Raw genomic sequence first — 13,966 nt, 5'->3', positions numbered from 1 at the left:
CCCCCGCCGCCCCACAGGGGGGAGCCCCGCGGGGGGGCCAGGGCAGGGGCTCACAAGGCCCCGACCCCTCAGGACCGGGAGCGGCAGCACGCAGGGCCCCAGAGTGTTTTCAGCGATGTTTTATTGGAAACGTTAAATATGGGGGGCCGGAGCCTGGGGGGGCAACGGGAGGGGGGCCAGGGGGAGCGGTGACCCTCCTCACGCATGCTCTTCGGCCAGCTTCTCCGCCTTGGCCACCGCCTCCTCGATGGGCCCCACCATGTAGAAGGCCTGCTCCGGGAGGTGGTCGTATTCACCTGGGGGGAGACGCCGCGTCAGCGGGGGGGAGCGGGGTGCCGAGCCCAGCCCAGGCGCCCCCGCTCCCCCCGGGGGCCATCTCACCCGCCAGGATCTGCTTGAAGCCCTTGATGGTCTCCTTCAGTGGCACCAGCTTGCCCATGTGACCGGTGAAGACCTCGGCCACCTGGAAGGGCTGCGACAAGAAGCGCTGGATCTTGCGAGCCCGGGCCACCGTCAGCTTGTCCTCTTCCGAGAGCTCGTCCATGCCCAGGATGGCGATGATGTCCTGCAGGGACTTGTAGTCCTGGGGGGAAGAGACAGGGGGTGAGCAGCCAGCGCTGGGCTTTGTGGCCCCCCCCCCCCCCCCCAGTGGCCCCGGCCCCCTCGCTCACCTGCAGGATCTTCTGCACCCCGCGGGCCACGTCGTAGTGCTCGGGGCCCACGATGTTGGGGTCCATGATGCGGGAGGTGGAGTCCAGCGGGTCCACGGCCGGGTAGATGCCCAGCTCGGCGATGGCGCGGGACAGCACCGTGGTGGCGTCCAAGTGGGCGAAGGTGGTGGCGGGGGCGGGGTCAGTCAAGTCGTCGGCCGGCACGTAGATGGCCTGGGGAGGCGGGAGGGGACGGTGGGCCCACGGCGCGGGCGCCACGGCTTCCCCGGCGCGGCGGGGGCGGCCCTGCCCTCACCTGCACCGAAGTGATGGAGCCCTTGCGCGTGGTGGTGATCCTCTCCTGCATGGTGCCCATGTCGGTGGCCAGCGTGGGCTGGTAGCCCACGGCAGAGGGGATTCTCCCCAGCAGGGCCGACACCTAGGAGGGAACAGGGCCCGTGAGAGGCCCACGCGAGGCAGAGGGCCGGGCGTCCCCGGCAGAGCACGGCCCCAGGAGCCCGCACGCTGGCGGCCCCACACCGAGCGCAGACCTCTGAGCCAGCCTGGGTGAAGCGGAAGATGTTGTCGATGAAGAGCAGCACGTCCTGACCCTCCTGGTCCCTGAAGTATTCGGCCACTGTCAACCCTGTCAGAGCCACTCTGGCACGAGCGCCCGGGGGCTCGTTCATCTGCCCGTAGACCAGGGCGACCTGTGGGCAGGACCCAGGTGTCGGCACGGCGCCGCTCTGCCGCCTGCACCCCCGGCACTGCCGGGAGCCCACCCGGCCCCCAGGAGACCCAGCACACCTTGGAAGTGGCGTCTTTCAGGTTGATGACCCCAGACTCAATCATCTCGTGGTACAAGTCGTTGCCCTCACGGGTTCGCTCCCCCACGCCAGCAAACACCGAGTAACCGCCGTGGGCTTTCGCCACGTTGTTGATCAGCTCCATGATCAGCACTGTCTTGCCGACACCAGCACCTCCAAATAAACCTGGGAGGGAAGGGGAATCCCGCTCAACCCCAGGCCAATCCGGCTGCCCCCAGTGTCTCCCTTCACCGCTTTCCTCCTCAGATCAATAAGCGTTGCTTCAGCAAGCTCAGAAGAACGAAAGTCAAACGGTTACTCATCAGCGAAGGAAACTACTGCAGAGGGATTGTCCCGAGCCATGCGGGGCAGCGTGAGCCCCCAGGAACTGCTCAGCGGGGCTGGCAGGGTGCCCCCCTCCCCAGACACCCCCCCCTTCCTCTGGCAGCAACGTACCGATCTTGCCGCCCTTGGCGTAGGGAGCCAGCAGGTCCACGACCTTGATCCCTGTCACCAGGATCTCCTGTTCAACGCTCATCTCCACAAACTCGGGGGCTTCGGCGTGGATAGCAGCAAACCTGCAGCAAGAGGTGGAGAGAGGAGCTGAGCAGCCGAACCAAGCCCCTCGGCCATGGCGCTGGCAGGAGACCAGGCGAGCGCAGTCCCTGCTCGCGACCCAGGAGAACACTGGTGCAGTAGGGACGTGCCACATCCCTGTTCATACAAGTCTGCTACTCCAGAGCCCGCGCCCCCACCTCCAAACCCCGCATGACGCTCGTCTCCCAGCCTGGGGCATCACTCACTGTTTTGTCGTGATGGGGCCCCTCTCGTCGATGGGTTCCCCGATGACGTTCATGATCCTGCCCAGGGTCTCGGGGCCGACAGGGATGCGGATGGGCGCGCCGGAGTCCAGCACCTTCTGTCCTCTCACCAGGCCTTCTGTCCCGTCCATGGCGATCGTGCGCACGGTGTTCTCTCCTGCCGAGGCCCAAGGACAGCGTCACAGCAGCGCCCTCGAGCTGACCCTGGGGACAGCTGCTGGTGGCTTCCCCGGGCTCTGCCAAGGGAGAAGGACCAAGAGGAGCAGCAGGACCCAGGGACAAAATAGCACAGAGAAAAACTGAGCCCAGGCCACGCTCAAACTGCAGCCCTGCAGGCCAGAGCCCTCCGGCAGCCATTTTCCTCCTCAGATTGAAATCCGTGGCTTCAGCAAGCTCAGGAGAACGAAAGTCACCGAGGCACATCATCATGGGAGGACCCCTCCCACCCTCTGCAGCCCTTCTGCGGCAGACGCTCACCCAGGTGCTGAGCCACCTCCAGCACCAGCCGGGTCTCCCTGCCCTGCACCTCGAGGGCGTTGAGGATGGGGGGCAGCCCCTCATCGAACTGCACGTCCACCACCGCCCCGATGACGGCCACGATGCGGCCGGTGGTCGAGCCGGCCTTGGCGGCGGGGGCTGCCTGGGCTGCATAGTCTCGTCCTGGGGGGAGGAGAGAGGCAAGTCAAGGTCGGCCGGGGAAGGGGCAGCTCCGGGCTCCCGCCTGCCTCGGGGGCGCGGAGCTGGGGCCCCCGGGCGCGCCCTGGCCCCCCGGGATGTGCCCAAGATCCCTGCAGCCCCCTCGGTGCACCCAGGGCCCCCCGCAGCCCTCGACCCGCCCAGGACCCGTGCGCCCCCTCCTCGGTGCACCGGGGACCCCCGCGATGCCCCCAAGGACCGCCGCTCCCCCCACGCCCCGGTGGCACGGCCCATCCCCTCAACCCTGACCGCGCGGCACAGCCCGTCCCGTCCCACCCCGACAACGGGGCCCCCATAACGCCCCCCGCCCGCGTAGGCCCCAAGGTGACCCCGCGGCCGCCCCTCACTCACGCGCCCCGGCGGCAGCGGCCGGGCCGGCCCCGCGGCTGAGGAGCAGCGGCAGGAGGTCGCGGCCCGGCCCGGCCCCGCGGCGCAGCAGCGGCCGGGCGGCGGCGGCGGCGGCGGCCGAGCAGCGACCCGCGAGCCCCAACATGGCGGCGCCGACTGAGCCCCGCGTCCCGCCCGCCCCACACGGCCCCCGCGGGGCGGGGCCGCAGTGCACGTGACCCGCCGCCGCGCGCGCCCATTGGGCGCTGCGCTGAGCCGCACCGTCCGCGTTCGCTCTCCCATTGGCCAGGCCTGCCCGGGCGCTCGCTTTCCGCCTCCTCGCGATTGGGCCGCAGCTCTGTCTGTCGAGGCAGGCCACGAATCGATAGGGCGCGATTGGCGGGAAGGGGCGGGCCCCGGCCGAAGGGCGCCGGAAGCAGCGGCGCACGTGTTCCGCGCTTGTCCTTGGGGCGGGCGCCGTGACCGCGGGCCCGGGCCGCAGCCCGCCCCGCCGCGGCCCGCCCCGGGGCCCGAGCGCCCCCCGCCGTCACAGCCCGGCCCCTCGGGGCTGCCCAGCGCCCCCCGCCGCGCGGCACCGCCCCAGGGCTGCACCCCACGGCGATGAGCCCGCCCCAGCGGCAGGCGGAGGCACAGAGCCCAGGCGGAAGGAGAGCCAGGGAGTCTTCAACAGTTTATTAGAAAGAATGTAGACATTAAAAAAATCCCCGCTGCTCTGAACATAAATTGAGGTTTTTCAGCCCGGTTAGAAGCCGCCCGCGCGTGCGCCCGAGGGTCGCCGCTCACGTCCACACCCACAGTGCAAATGCCGTTCGGTCTAAACGTACAGATCGACAAGCAAGACGTACAGCCACGCGCACCCCCACTCGATGTAAAGCTTTAGGGTCAAACGGTACCAGGGGACGGGCTCCAGCCACCCGCGCTGGGTTGGGGCACGTCTGGGCACACGACTCGCGATTAAAACAGCAAATGAGGAGAAAGGGGTTTCCTTTTCAATAGAAACTTTAGTGGAACAGACCTGAAGACACCACAGAGGTACTGCGCAGCGCCTGCGGAATTTTGTGAGCCAATGACATCATCCTTGTTCCCGGTACAAGTGTACAATTTCAGGCCGCAGAGGGGAAAAATGCTCGTTTTACCACTTGGTGTAAATTCAGGGTTCTCCCATTGTAATCATATCTGCTACGAGGCAAGGAGGCTCTGTAAACTTTATTGCGACTGCTCTGGATCGATTGCCTACACCTCAATGGGGTTTTTTTTGGAAGTCTGGAAAACGGTTCATGCATAACATTATTGCCTCTCGTGGCTTAAGACCGCCCCGTGCAATGGTACACACCTACCATCAGTGAAGCCATTTAAAATGGACTGAAAATGGGTTAAAGGATGCAGGATCTCCCTTTAGGGCTATCAACTCAGGAATTCTTATCTCAATTATGAAATGTTGTGATGAAGTTCTTTCCCCAAACCCTGAAGACGACAGTTTTCCTTACTCCAGATCTGGCATTTCTAGAGAGAAGAAGAACAGCGTTAGTGGGTGGGTTGTGCTGAGTTGATTTTTAAAAAAGCGCTACCAGGAGCCCCATTATATCCCAAGGGACACCAGGAAGAGGGTCCGGCCCTCAACCAAGAAGGGCACGGGGCAGTTTAAGGTCTCTGACCTCACCCCGAAGCGCAGAGCTGGTTCTTCACGAGGAAGATCTGTGCACAGCCACTGCTGCAAACGCCCAAGTTACTCGAGTAGGGCCAGCGCCACGCACACGCCTGCTGCTCTTAAAGCCAAAGCCTCCCCAGGACTACAGCTGGCTGGGAAGGTCAAACTGGTATTTCATGCTCGCGTGGAAAGGCTTTCACTAGATTATATCGTCTCACACCGCCCAGGCAAGGCGCTGGCATTAGCTCGCAGCCGGGATTTAGCGAGACTGACAGGACGGAACATCTGCTGGCTCTGCTTAAGGCTCTCGCTCAACCAGGAGCGTCCAGCAAGCACTCACACTGCCGCACGGTGCGCAGAAACAAACCACAACGTCAACTTACTTTCGTCATCACTGTCTGGCGAGTCCTGGAAAGAAGAAGAAACATTAACTGGAGCAGACTGCGCTTGAAGGCACTTCTCCCTCTACCACCACTAACCCAGCACACCGTCTAGCGGCGAGCGCGCTCTGTCACAGCGTGCGTTTTGAGGAACTCCAGGTGCCACAGGACATGCTTAGTTTGGCCTCGCTGGCCCGAGCCCAGACCCGTCACGACCAGCGGTCACCGTGTAGGGCGGTGGTGTCACCTGCCTCGGCACCACTGCTGGAGGGGAGGAAGATGACTTTTAGCCAGATGACATCATCTGTCCAGACAAGGTTTGGTGCAGTTTAACCTTTTAACAGTGCTGAAGAGGGAACGCAAGTCTGACTTCAGCAAGCAGCAATGGACGTGCAGGGAGCTGCGCCAGCCGTGCACGTAGTCACTGCAAACGAAGTACTTACATCATCTGCCCCATCTACTTCTGGCAAGTCTACATCGTCATCTCCGCCCATGTTGTTCATCATCTGTTCCAGAGAGATAATAGTCACATTACAGGGTGAAGCCAACTGCCCTCTCTACACGAGCTAGGGGAGCACCGCAAAAATCTAGAAATAGCTTAAAACTGTTATAACCAGCAGCCGCCAGTTGTCTTGACAAATCAGCTGCACCTTTGCAGAAATTACAAGGTGAGCATGCAAAAACAATTAAGTTAATCGCCTTGAAAAGCAACCGGTGCAGAGTTAAGTGTCAGCATCTACAACAGGACATACATGCATTTCATATTTGATAGCGAGCACAAACCGGTCATCTCACTGACGTGCCGCCAGCCCACAGCACGGGTTAAAGCTGGCAACGGCCGCGCCTCGGCAAACCGGCAGAGCCTGCGCCGAGACCAGTGGCCAGGAAAGCACCAGGAGGAGGAACACTGAGGAAGACGACCCTTCCTACAGCTGTCAGTCCAGAAGGAAACCCAAACCTCCAGGTACTCATCTTCCTGTACCTCAGAAAAGCGATCGAAGTTGGACATGTCTTCATCTGAATCATCTTCCCAGTCTTTCCAGTTGTTGAAGTCCACGCTGAGCCAGTTGAGCTGCACATCGACACAAGAAGTTATTTAAGGACAAACGAGTAATGAGCTGTTGCTGTTCAGAAAAGGAAGGTTAATAAGAACTGCCCTTCTGATCAGAAGCACGGTAAGTGACCCATTAACTGCTACATAATTTAAACATGACCCAAATATTAAACAAAATTAAAAACCAGGGGAGGCAACAGGCACTCTTACCCTGGCTGCTGAGGAGCCCAAACCCACCTTTGCCCTCTCTTTTGTTAACCTTGGCCATGCCTGACCAGATTCTCCTTTTCGTAAACAACACAAGATAGATCTGTCTGTTCTTTTATGCTTTGATTCCTGAAAAAGAAAAGAGCAAACATCGTTTAGCATAAACAGCACGAACTTCACCAGGAACTGCTTATATTAGACTCATTTGTCTTAAGCTATCAACTTATTCTTTGCCCTGAAAAATACCGTCCAGAGATGCTTTCATAGACCTGAGTTTAAGCACGCTCTTATGGCCAAAGGAACAATGTGCCCACAACACTGGAATTAGCCTAAAGAATGGACGGTATTTTTCAGGATACAGCACTAAGAACACAGCAAGAGGAGAGTCAAGAGGATACTTACATTTGGATCGATATTATTAAAAAGGTCAATTTCATTTAAATGTTTAAAGTTATCACTTCCTCCAAGACAACTGTTAAGAGAAAAAAAAAATGCTTGTGTTTAGCAGGAAATGTCTTAAAGAACAAATAGGCTTCATTAACAGAACTTGCTACTTTAAGCGAAACATCATCTCATCAGTACCAGCACAGCCTTTAGGTATGCCCCCGTGCCTTTCGGCTTTGTGAAGGCCCAAGGTACTTACCTGAATGTAAGTTTGGATTTTTCAAAATTTACATTAACATCTTTACTGTCTTCAACGCAAAATTCAATAAAGACATAGTCCCTTCGGTCGTACCACTTCGCAGAAGCAGGCTGCCTGTGAAGAGACAATTTAAGAGAAGTTCAAATCACGTTTCCTATCTTTCATCAAGATTGAAAAAAAAAAAAGTCACCCTTCCACGCTGCCAGTAAACTTAACACTGGTTTTCCTTGGGTTTCTCCTGATACACAACTAGAGCAGTTACTTCTTCCTGTTCTTAAAAGCTGCATTATTAGCTTATTATTAATAAGCTTTAAAAGATGCTTAAGGTAAATAAGCTTTAAAAGATGCTTTAAAAGATGCTTTTCTCAGATGCTGAGAAAAGATGTGAAGAATAGGAGATACAACGCATTCAGTGCGTAACACCCCCCAAAAAGCTCGTGCTGATGCTCCCTGAAGAAGCTATCAAAACTTACAAGACCAAAATAAGCGTTACAGCAAATCAAGATTATGACAAAACTTTTCAAGATGAGCTACTACAGATGATGGCAAAATTTCAGTCACCTCCAACAGCTAGAGGCAGACTTAATTATGCTTTTTGTCCACCCAAAGAGTTAAAACCCCAAAGCACAGCCACTGAAAAGTCTGCTTCATTGGCCATTGATACCATTAAAAAATGGACTGTTCAACAAATCTGCTACGAGTAAGACCCAGCTGAAGTCACTACAGGTACAAGAGCTGAAGAATCACTGTTCCGACTTCCTGCTACAACCTTCTACGTACACAGGACTAACTCCCACGCTCTTCAGTATCCTTCCGGCTTTCCACAAACACTGCAACAGGCAACAGCCTGTCCAGGGCACCAGAAAACGCCGCAGGACTCTCGACCAACTCTCGCGCGTTCGCGGTTCTACAGTGAGAACTCACCTGCAATGCTCAAGCGCGGCCATACTCGATCGGCTGGTGAAAGCGACCCCGGCTCGGCACAGCCACGGACTCCCCCCCACTTCAGTTATTCTCCTGGCAACTCAGACCAAGCCCACAACCGCACGTCAGCATTCCAGGAGAAAGCAAACAGCCGCCCAGCGCGAGCTGCTGTTGCTAAGGCACAGAAGACCACGGGTGCCTCTCACGCTTCGGCTATCTTCCAGAGGTGCAAGATCAAAGCTGGGATTTCATAGCTAACGCCCCTGCAGAGAAGACCTCAAAGACCTACCTGCGAGTCAGACTGACGTTAAAGGCTCTGAGCTGAATGGTCACTTACCCCGATATTTATTGCGACTACACTGACTACAGGAAGCTAAAGCACAGGACACAAAGAAAGCCAACGTTCCTATCTGTACGTGACAGAGTGGCTTCCACTTCACACACCGAGGAGTGGATGTTTGGTCTCTGTAACGCACTCTAAGCATTAGAGTGGCCTAAGCATTCTCCAGTGGGTTTCCAGACCCACTCCCTTGCCCCACGGCTTGTTCCTACCCTGCTCCCAGCACAACTGTCCGCTTATCTGCGGGATGAACTGAATCAGGACCCAGCCCGGGCCTGGCTGAAACCCAGACCAGCCAGCTTTGAGCTCCATCCGTGCTACAAGTACTTTGCAATTCAGCTGTACAAACACTGGTGCCAGCTCAAGGAAAGGCCGGTACGGTGGCAGAAGTGGCCACGACTGCCTCTTCCAGCATTAGCACCTGTTCTAAGTGCAGAAAGTGTCTGAGCAGAGGCCAGTAACAGAAAATTTAACTTCCGAGAGCATAAAAAACAAGTGGATTTGGAATCTAACCTTTCATTTCAAGCAAGATACTGTCCCGCTGGGTGAAAGCACAACGCTCTCCCTTTTAGCAGCATATTTAGGAAATGCTAAGGCATCTACTTATTCAGGTAAAGCATAACAATAGCAGAGTAGCAGTTCTCTTACTACGGTATTTTTAATTCCTTATTGGACACCAGTTTCCTCTTCTAATAGGGAAGAAAAGACTCTCAGAGGAAAAAAACATGAGAAATTACTTGCTCTGTTCCCTCTGCATTTGGGCACTGTGCAGCAGCCATTTCTCATGCCACTGGAAGACAAAATCCCACTGCATGGAACTTGGTATCACTCAAACGCACTGTTATCAGAACAGAAATCTCAGTGTCCCTGCTCATGATGATGCAGGGGCTCCTGCTGAATAGCATTAACACTTTGCGAACATTTTCAATGTCAATGGAGATATCTCCGGCCTTCCCAGGGAGCTGCACGCATTCCTCAGTCTTGTAGCTTTGGTTTGGCCATGACCTCAGTATCTTTGCCAAGATCAGGGGTTCTGAGGCACTAATAGCCTGTTCACAGCGCTTCCAAATATCTTACTGAACTGTCCTAGAGCTGAAGGAAACCTCACACGCATCCAAGCTACGGAGAAGAAGAGACCAAAGAAAATTTACTAGAACGTAATTTGTATTTCTAACACCAAACATACGCTGCCTCCCCAGATATTTAGTACTTACTGCTCTGAACGTGCCCACTGTAACTAAAGCTATAGCTGGAGTTGCCTCCCATTCCTCTTATCTGTTTTTCACATCTCTCCTCCTCCCAAAGGGAGGACGGAAACCTTCCTGTGGCCATCTGTGAAGCGCTTTAGTCAGGACTTACCATTGAAACCAGTAACACAGGATATGTTGGAACGGCTAACCAAAGTTACAGATGAGAAGGAAGTTGCAGCTAATTCGCGTTGCCTGCCTACACGGAGATTCCTAGGAGACAACTGCACACACAGAAGCCAATGGTGAAGAGTGCACGTGCTCCGAGCACTTCAGAGAGATGGTTCTCCTACACCCAGAGAATTTTCTGTTTTCTTACAGGCACCGAGAAACACTGCCAGGACTCCTGAGCATAGTCACTTGTTACATGGAGAGCCTAACATTTCCTCCTTCTTGCTCAACCAAACTAATCCCAGGGGACCTCCGCCTTACGCCAGCAGTGTCAACCTGAGTACGTGCTTTGGTTATGTATCATCCCCACGTCCTAATGGGATTTAGATTTCTTTGAAACAGAGAAGTTAATTTAAGCATGCTATATCTCATGCAGCAATAAACCACAGCAGGCTTAGAGCGGTGTACAGCCCAGGGAACAAGTCACTCATGTTCCACATTCAGGCAAGGATTTTTTCTGTCAAATCTACGTTTGCTGCCACCCGTGTATTTTGGTGACTTCCTAAACAGACACGGCCACCACGCATTTGCATTTGACTGTCTCTTCCAGTCATCATGTTCAGAAGACAACCGTGGCAACAGTACTGCAGAACGGGTTCTAGAAGCTTCACAGCAGCAGTTTCCCACCGATGGGCGACGTGCAGGCTCAGCTTCACCCAAGAGACCTCCCTGCTCCGTCTAACCCACAGGGGCTCTGCGGTGGGCTGCCCTGGTCTCCTGCTTAGCCACAGGCACAGAAGCAACTTCTGACGTGCTGTACTCACGAGCTGACTCCCCAGTCTTACTGTTGGTGGCTTAGTGCGATTCAAGAAGTTTCCAAACCTGTCCTCGTGCTTCCTCGTCCACTCCGTAGATTGCGCCTACCGGAAGCCCATCCTTGTTTCCTGGAAAGTATCCTGACAATTCCTACAGTTTGAGGACACTGCAAAAGTCGTCTGCTGAATGAGATTTTCACTCCTAAACAGCAGTAAGAAACCTGTTTTACCTAATTAGTTTTGCTTTCATTTATATGCCCCAGAAAGGCTTTTTTTTTTTTAAATTAAAAACCCCCTAGTTTCAGACTGTAGAGATAGACAATTTTAAGTGGGAGGTAGTAGCACTGTAGTTTCAGGATGATGTATTCTACAGACTTTAACCGAAAAACTCCAACTTTATTACGTCCTTCTCGCTTTCAGTCACATTAAGACGAGGCAGCCCCACAACTCGGAGTTTCAGAACAGCTGCGCTGAAGTAAATGCCTCACTGGGGACAAGGGGGCAAAAAGCAACTGGTCACATTGGCTGTTTCACCGAGTGCTGATGCCTTCCTTGGTGCCTGCGGCAGATCAACCTTTCTGACAAACAAAAACCTCAGAAAAGTGCTACCACCTTCAGTCACTTAAGCCAAACACACGGAAACCCAGACTGTCAGTGGGTAACGCAGCCGTCAGCTTCAGGGGCAGCGCGCCTCCTCCTCAACAGCCAGATTTCACTCTCAAAAGCATCACGCTGCACACACTGCGAAGTTCGGCTCCTCTTTCATTTGCATTGCTAGAGAACATTCATGTCGACTGGAGCTCTGTTATGAATAGCATATGCCGGTTTTGGGTCACTGAAGCAGCCTCAATGGAATTACAGTGACGCCAGCTAATTAGGACTCCCCAGCACAGCACGAGCACTCCCGTCAAGGCACTTTGGAGAGCAGGTTTCCGCTCAGGATACGCAGGAGGCCACGCGAGCCACGCTCAGAGAAGAAATCCAGCCGCTCGGCTCCTCTCCCCTTCCCACAGCAGCTCACCTCCCGCGGGGCGGCGTGGCCGAGGGCAGGGTCAGCGCCCCGGTCTGCCCGCTCCCCCACACCGGCCTGAGGACGGCGGCAGCGGCGGGGGAGTTTTCCAAGCCGGGCTCCCGCGCTCGCACGTGCTTCAAAGCGGCGCCTTCTCGCTATTTTTTATGTTGAGAAGTGAAAGCTTATAAAGAGATTAATACGCCACTTACGCGCCTGCACAGTACGGGCAGCAGAACGCATTACTTACCGGGATTTTTTCGCAGTTTTAGCCGCTACCGTTTGTGGAGGTCAGTGCCACCCAACCCACCGAGCAACGCTCAACACCCCCGTTCCGGGCGCCCCCTACACCGGCCGCAGGCTCGGCCCCCCCCCCGGGCCGAGAGAAGGGAAGGGCCCGGCAGGGCCGCTCCGCCTCGGCCCCATTCATTTCACACACCCGGCACCCACGGCCCGGAGCGGGGGCGGGGATCGGAGCCCCGTTCCCTTCGGACCGGGACACGATCGGGCAAGCCCGGCGCGAGTTCAGCCGCCGAGCCGGGGCGCTCCGCGGCCGCCCGGCCCGCCACAAGCACTCTCCCCACCCGAGGCACCGGGGCAGGCGGCGAGCGGGGCAGGCCCCGCCGGGCAAGAACGCCCGAGCGTGCCAAGCTACTCCGGGCCGCGGCCCCACGCCGACCCGCGGCGGCGGGGCCGGCCAAGGTCACCACGCGGGCCGGCGCCGGCGGGAGCCCGCGCCCCGCTCCGCGTTCCCTCGGCCCGCCCCCCGCCGCCGAGCGCGGGCTCCGGCGGGGCCGCGGGACAGCGTCCTCCGGCGGCCAGGGCCCGGCGGGGCCGGGCCGGGCCGCGCCGCGCGCCCCCGCCGCTCCCCACTCCCGGGCCTCACATGGCGAATGGCGGCGGCTCCGGCTGGCGCTCCTGGGGGGGGCCCGGCTCCGGGTCCGGCTCTGGGCGGCGGCGCAGGCGGGGGCGGCGGCGCAGGCGCGGGCGGGCAGGGCCGTGGCTCCGGCGGCGGCGCTGCGGCGGGCTCGGGGCTCGGTGCGGCCTCGCTCCCACAATGCCCCGCGCGCTCGGGAGCGGCGGCGCCCAGCGCTGGTGACGCAGCAAAATACCCGCCGCGCCGCCTCCCGCCGCCGCCGCTGCGCATGCGCGCCCTCCGCGTGCGGCCTCTGGCGCGCGGAGCCGCCCGCCCCGCCCGCGCAGGCGCCGCCCACGCCCCGCCCCCCCGCGCGCGCGCCCGCTCCCTCCTCCCTTCTAGCAGCTTCTCGCCGCGCAGGCGCGCTGCCACCGCCCGCCCTGGGGGGCGGGGCCGCCGGTTGCCGTGGCGACGGGGCCGTTTCCCCCCCCCCCACCAGCGCCGGCGGGGCCTTGTCCTCGCACGGAGCCCGTCCCCGGGCCTGCTCCCAGCCGGGCTTCATCGCCGGCCCCGGCCCCGGCAGGGCCCTGGCTGCACCCCCCGAGTCCGTGCCCGCCTCCAGCCCGCCCCGGGATCGTGTTCACCCTCTCGGGCCCGCCCAGCGCTGCCTGCACCGGCGGCTTTCAGGCCCACGTCCGGCCTGCGGGAGCACGTGCTGCCTGGCAGGGCAGAGCCCAGCCGGGGCCAGGGCCGCCTTCGTCCAGCGGCCGCTGCGGAGCCCGCGCCGTGCCGCCAGACTGGCCCCGAGCCCCCGGCACCGCCACAGGGAGGGACGCTGGTGCTGGGCCTTCCCCAGAGCACGCGTCTCGCCAAAAAAAGAAGCGGCTTCGCCCGGGAGACACACAGTGATTCACGCCAAAGGCATCTCAGCTCATCGCACGGAGCATGGACGCTGCTCAGAGCGAGCGGCATTTGGGAACGCAAGCGCCCGCCCGCCAGCTGGGCAACTGCATCATAAAACCCCGGGCCGAAACAAAGGTTAAGTCCTGCTCATGTGGGCAGTCAGGAAACGGCACGCGGGAATCGAGCGTGGTACCGATGAAAACTCAACTCCGCGCCAAGCAGATGGGGCCTCTCCAGGCCTCGCTCCTGCCTGCAGCCTCTGAATTTGACCTCTCGGAGCTGGAAGCTGCTCTGAAATCCCATCGCTGCTCCTTGGGCCAGCAGCTCTCCGGTTTCTTAATTAAAACTGTCAGATGCTGCTGTGCAAGACTCCCGCTCGATCCCCCCGACTTGGGCTTGGCCGCGGCCAACGTCCTCCGCGGTCCCTCGCACTGCTGCCTCCCGGCAGGCAGGAGCTCTGCCTGCCGGCGATGGCACAGGCAGGCTGCAGGGTAACGAAGCGCTCCCA

The 13,966-nt window shown here is 58.5% G+C and overlaps 2 protein-coding genes and 2 non-coding genes across 4 annotated transcripts; all 4 read right to left on the bottom strand.

Moving 5' to 3' along the window:
• Window positions 1-104: 104 nt before the first annotated feature.
• On the bottom strand, window positions 105-3,483 carry ATP5F1B (ATP synthase F1 subunit beta). The gene is made up of 10 exons (XM_072847555.1): window positions 3,325-3,483; window positions 2,755-2,937; window positions 2,260-2,434; window positions 1,913-2,034; window positions 1,458-1,642; window positions 1,202-1,360; window positions 967-1,089; window positions 672-884; window positions 382-583; window positions 105-296 (listed from the first exon to the last, which is right to left on the bottom strand). Exons 1-10 carry the CDS (start codon window positions 3,464-3,466, stop codon window positions 199-201), a joined length of 1,602 nt encoding a protein of 533 aa, XP_072703656.1. The 5' UTR covers window positions 3,467-3,483; the 3' UTR covers window positions 105-198.
• Window positions 1,715-1,788, bottom strand: LOC140644593 (small nucleolar RNA SNORD59). The gene has a single exon (XR_012039805.1). It is a non-coding gene; the product is annotated as a small nucleolar RNA SNORD59 (small nucleolar RNA).
• Window positions 2,638-2,712, bottom strand: LOC140644594 (small nucleolar RNA SNORD59). Its single transcript, XR_012039806.1, has one exon. It is a non-coding gene; the product is annotated as a small nucleolar RNA SNORD59 (small nucleolar RNA).
• Window positions 3,484-3,978: 495 nt separating the features above from the next.
• Window positions 3,979-12,846, bottom strand: PTGES3 (prostaglandin E synthase 3). Its single transcript, XM_072847573.1, is given in 9 exon segments — window positions 3,979-4,824; window positions 5,353-5,377; window positions 5,793-5,855; window positions 6,332-6,421; window positions 6,641-6,739; window positions 7,013-7,082; window positions 7,254-7,367; window positions 12,586-12,776; window positions 12,778-12,846. Coding segments are annotated over 9 exon segments (741 nt in total). The 3' UTR covers window positions 3,979-4,804.
• Between the last annotated feature and the right edge of the window lie 1,120 nt (window positions 12,847-13,966).

Source organism: Ciconia boyciana, chromosome 27, assembly GCF_034638445.1.
Source record: "Ciconia boyciana chromosome 27, ASM3463844v1, whole genome shotgun sequence".
Taxonomy (NCBI): Eukaryota; Metazoa; Chordata; class Aves; order Ciconiiformes; family Ciconiidae; genus Ciconia; species Ciconia boyciana.
The sequence above is the reverse complement of the archived record's forward strand: the minus strand, read 5'-3'. Positions and strand labels throughout refer to the sequence as shown.

Bases quoted from the DNA above. Each gene is read 5' to 3' on its own strand.
- ATP5F1B (XM_072847555.1), bottom strand. From the start codon at position 3,466: ATGTTGGGGCTCGCGGGTCGCTGCTCGGCCGCCGCCGCCGCCGCCGCC. The intron at 2,435-2,754 runs GTGAGCGTCTGC...GGGCCTCGGCAG, and splicing joins GGAGGTGGCTCAGCACCTGG to GAGAGAACACCGTGCGCACG. The intron at 885-966 runs GTGAGGGCAGGG...CCGCCTCCCCAG, and splicing joins GCTCCATCACTTCGGTGCAG to GCCATCTACGTGCCGGCCGA.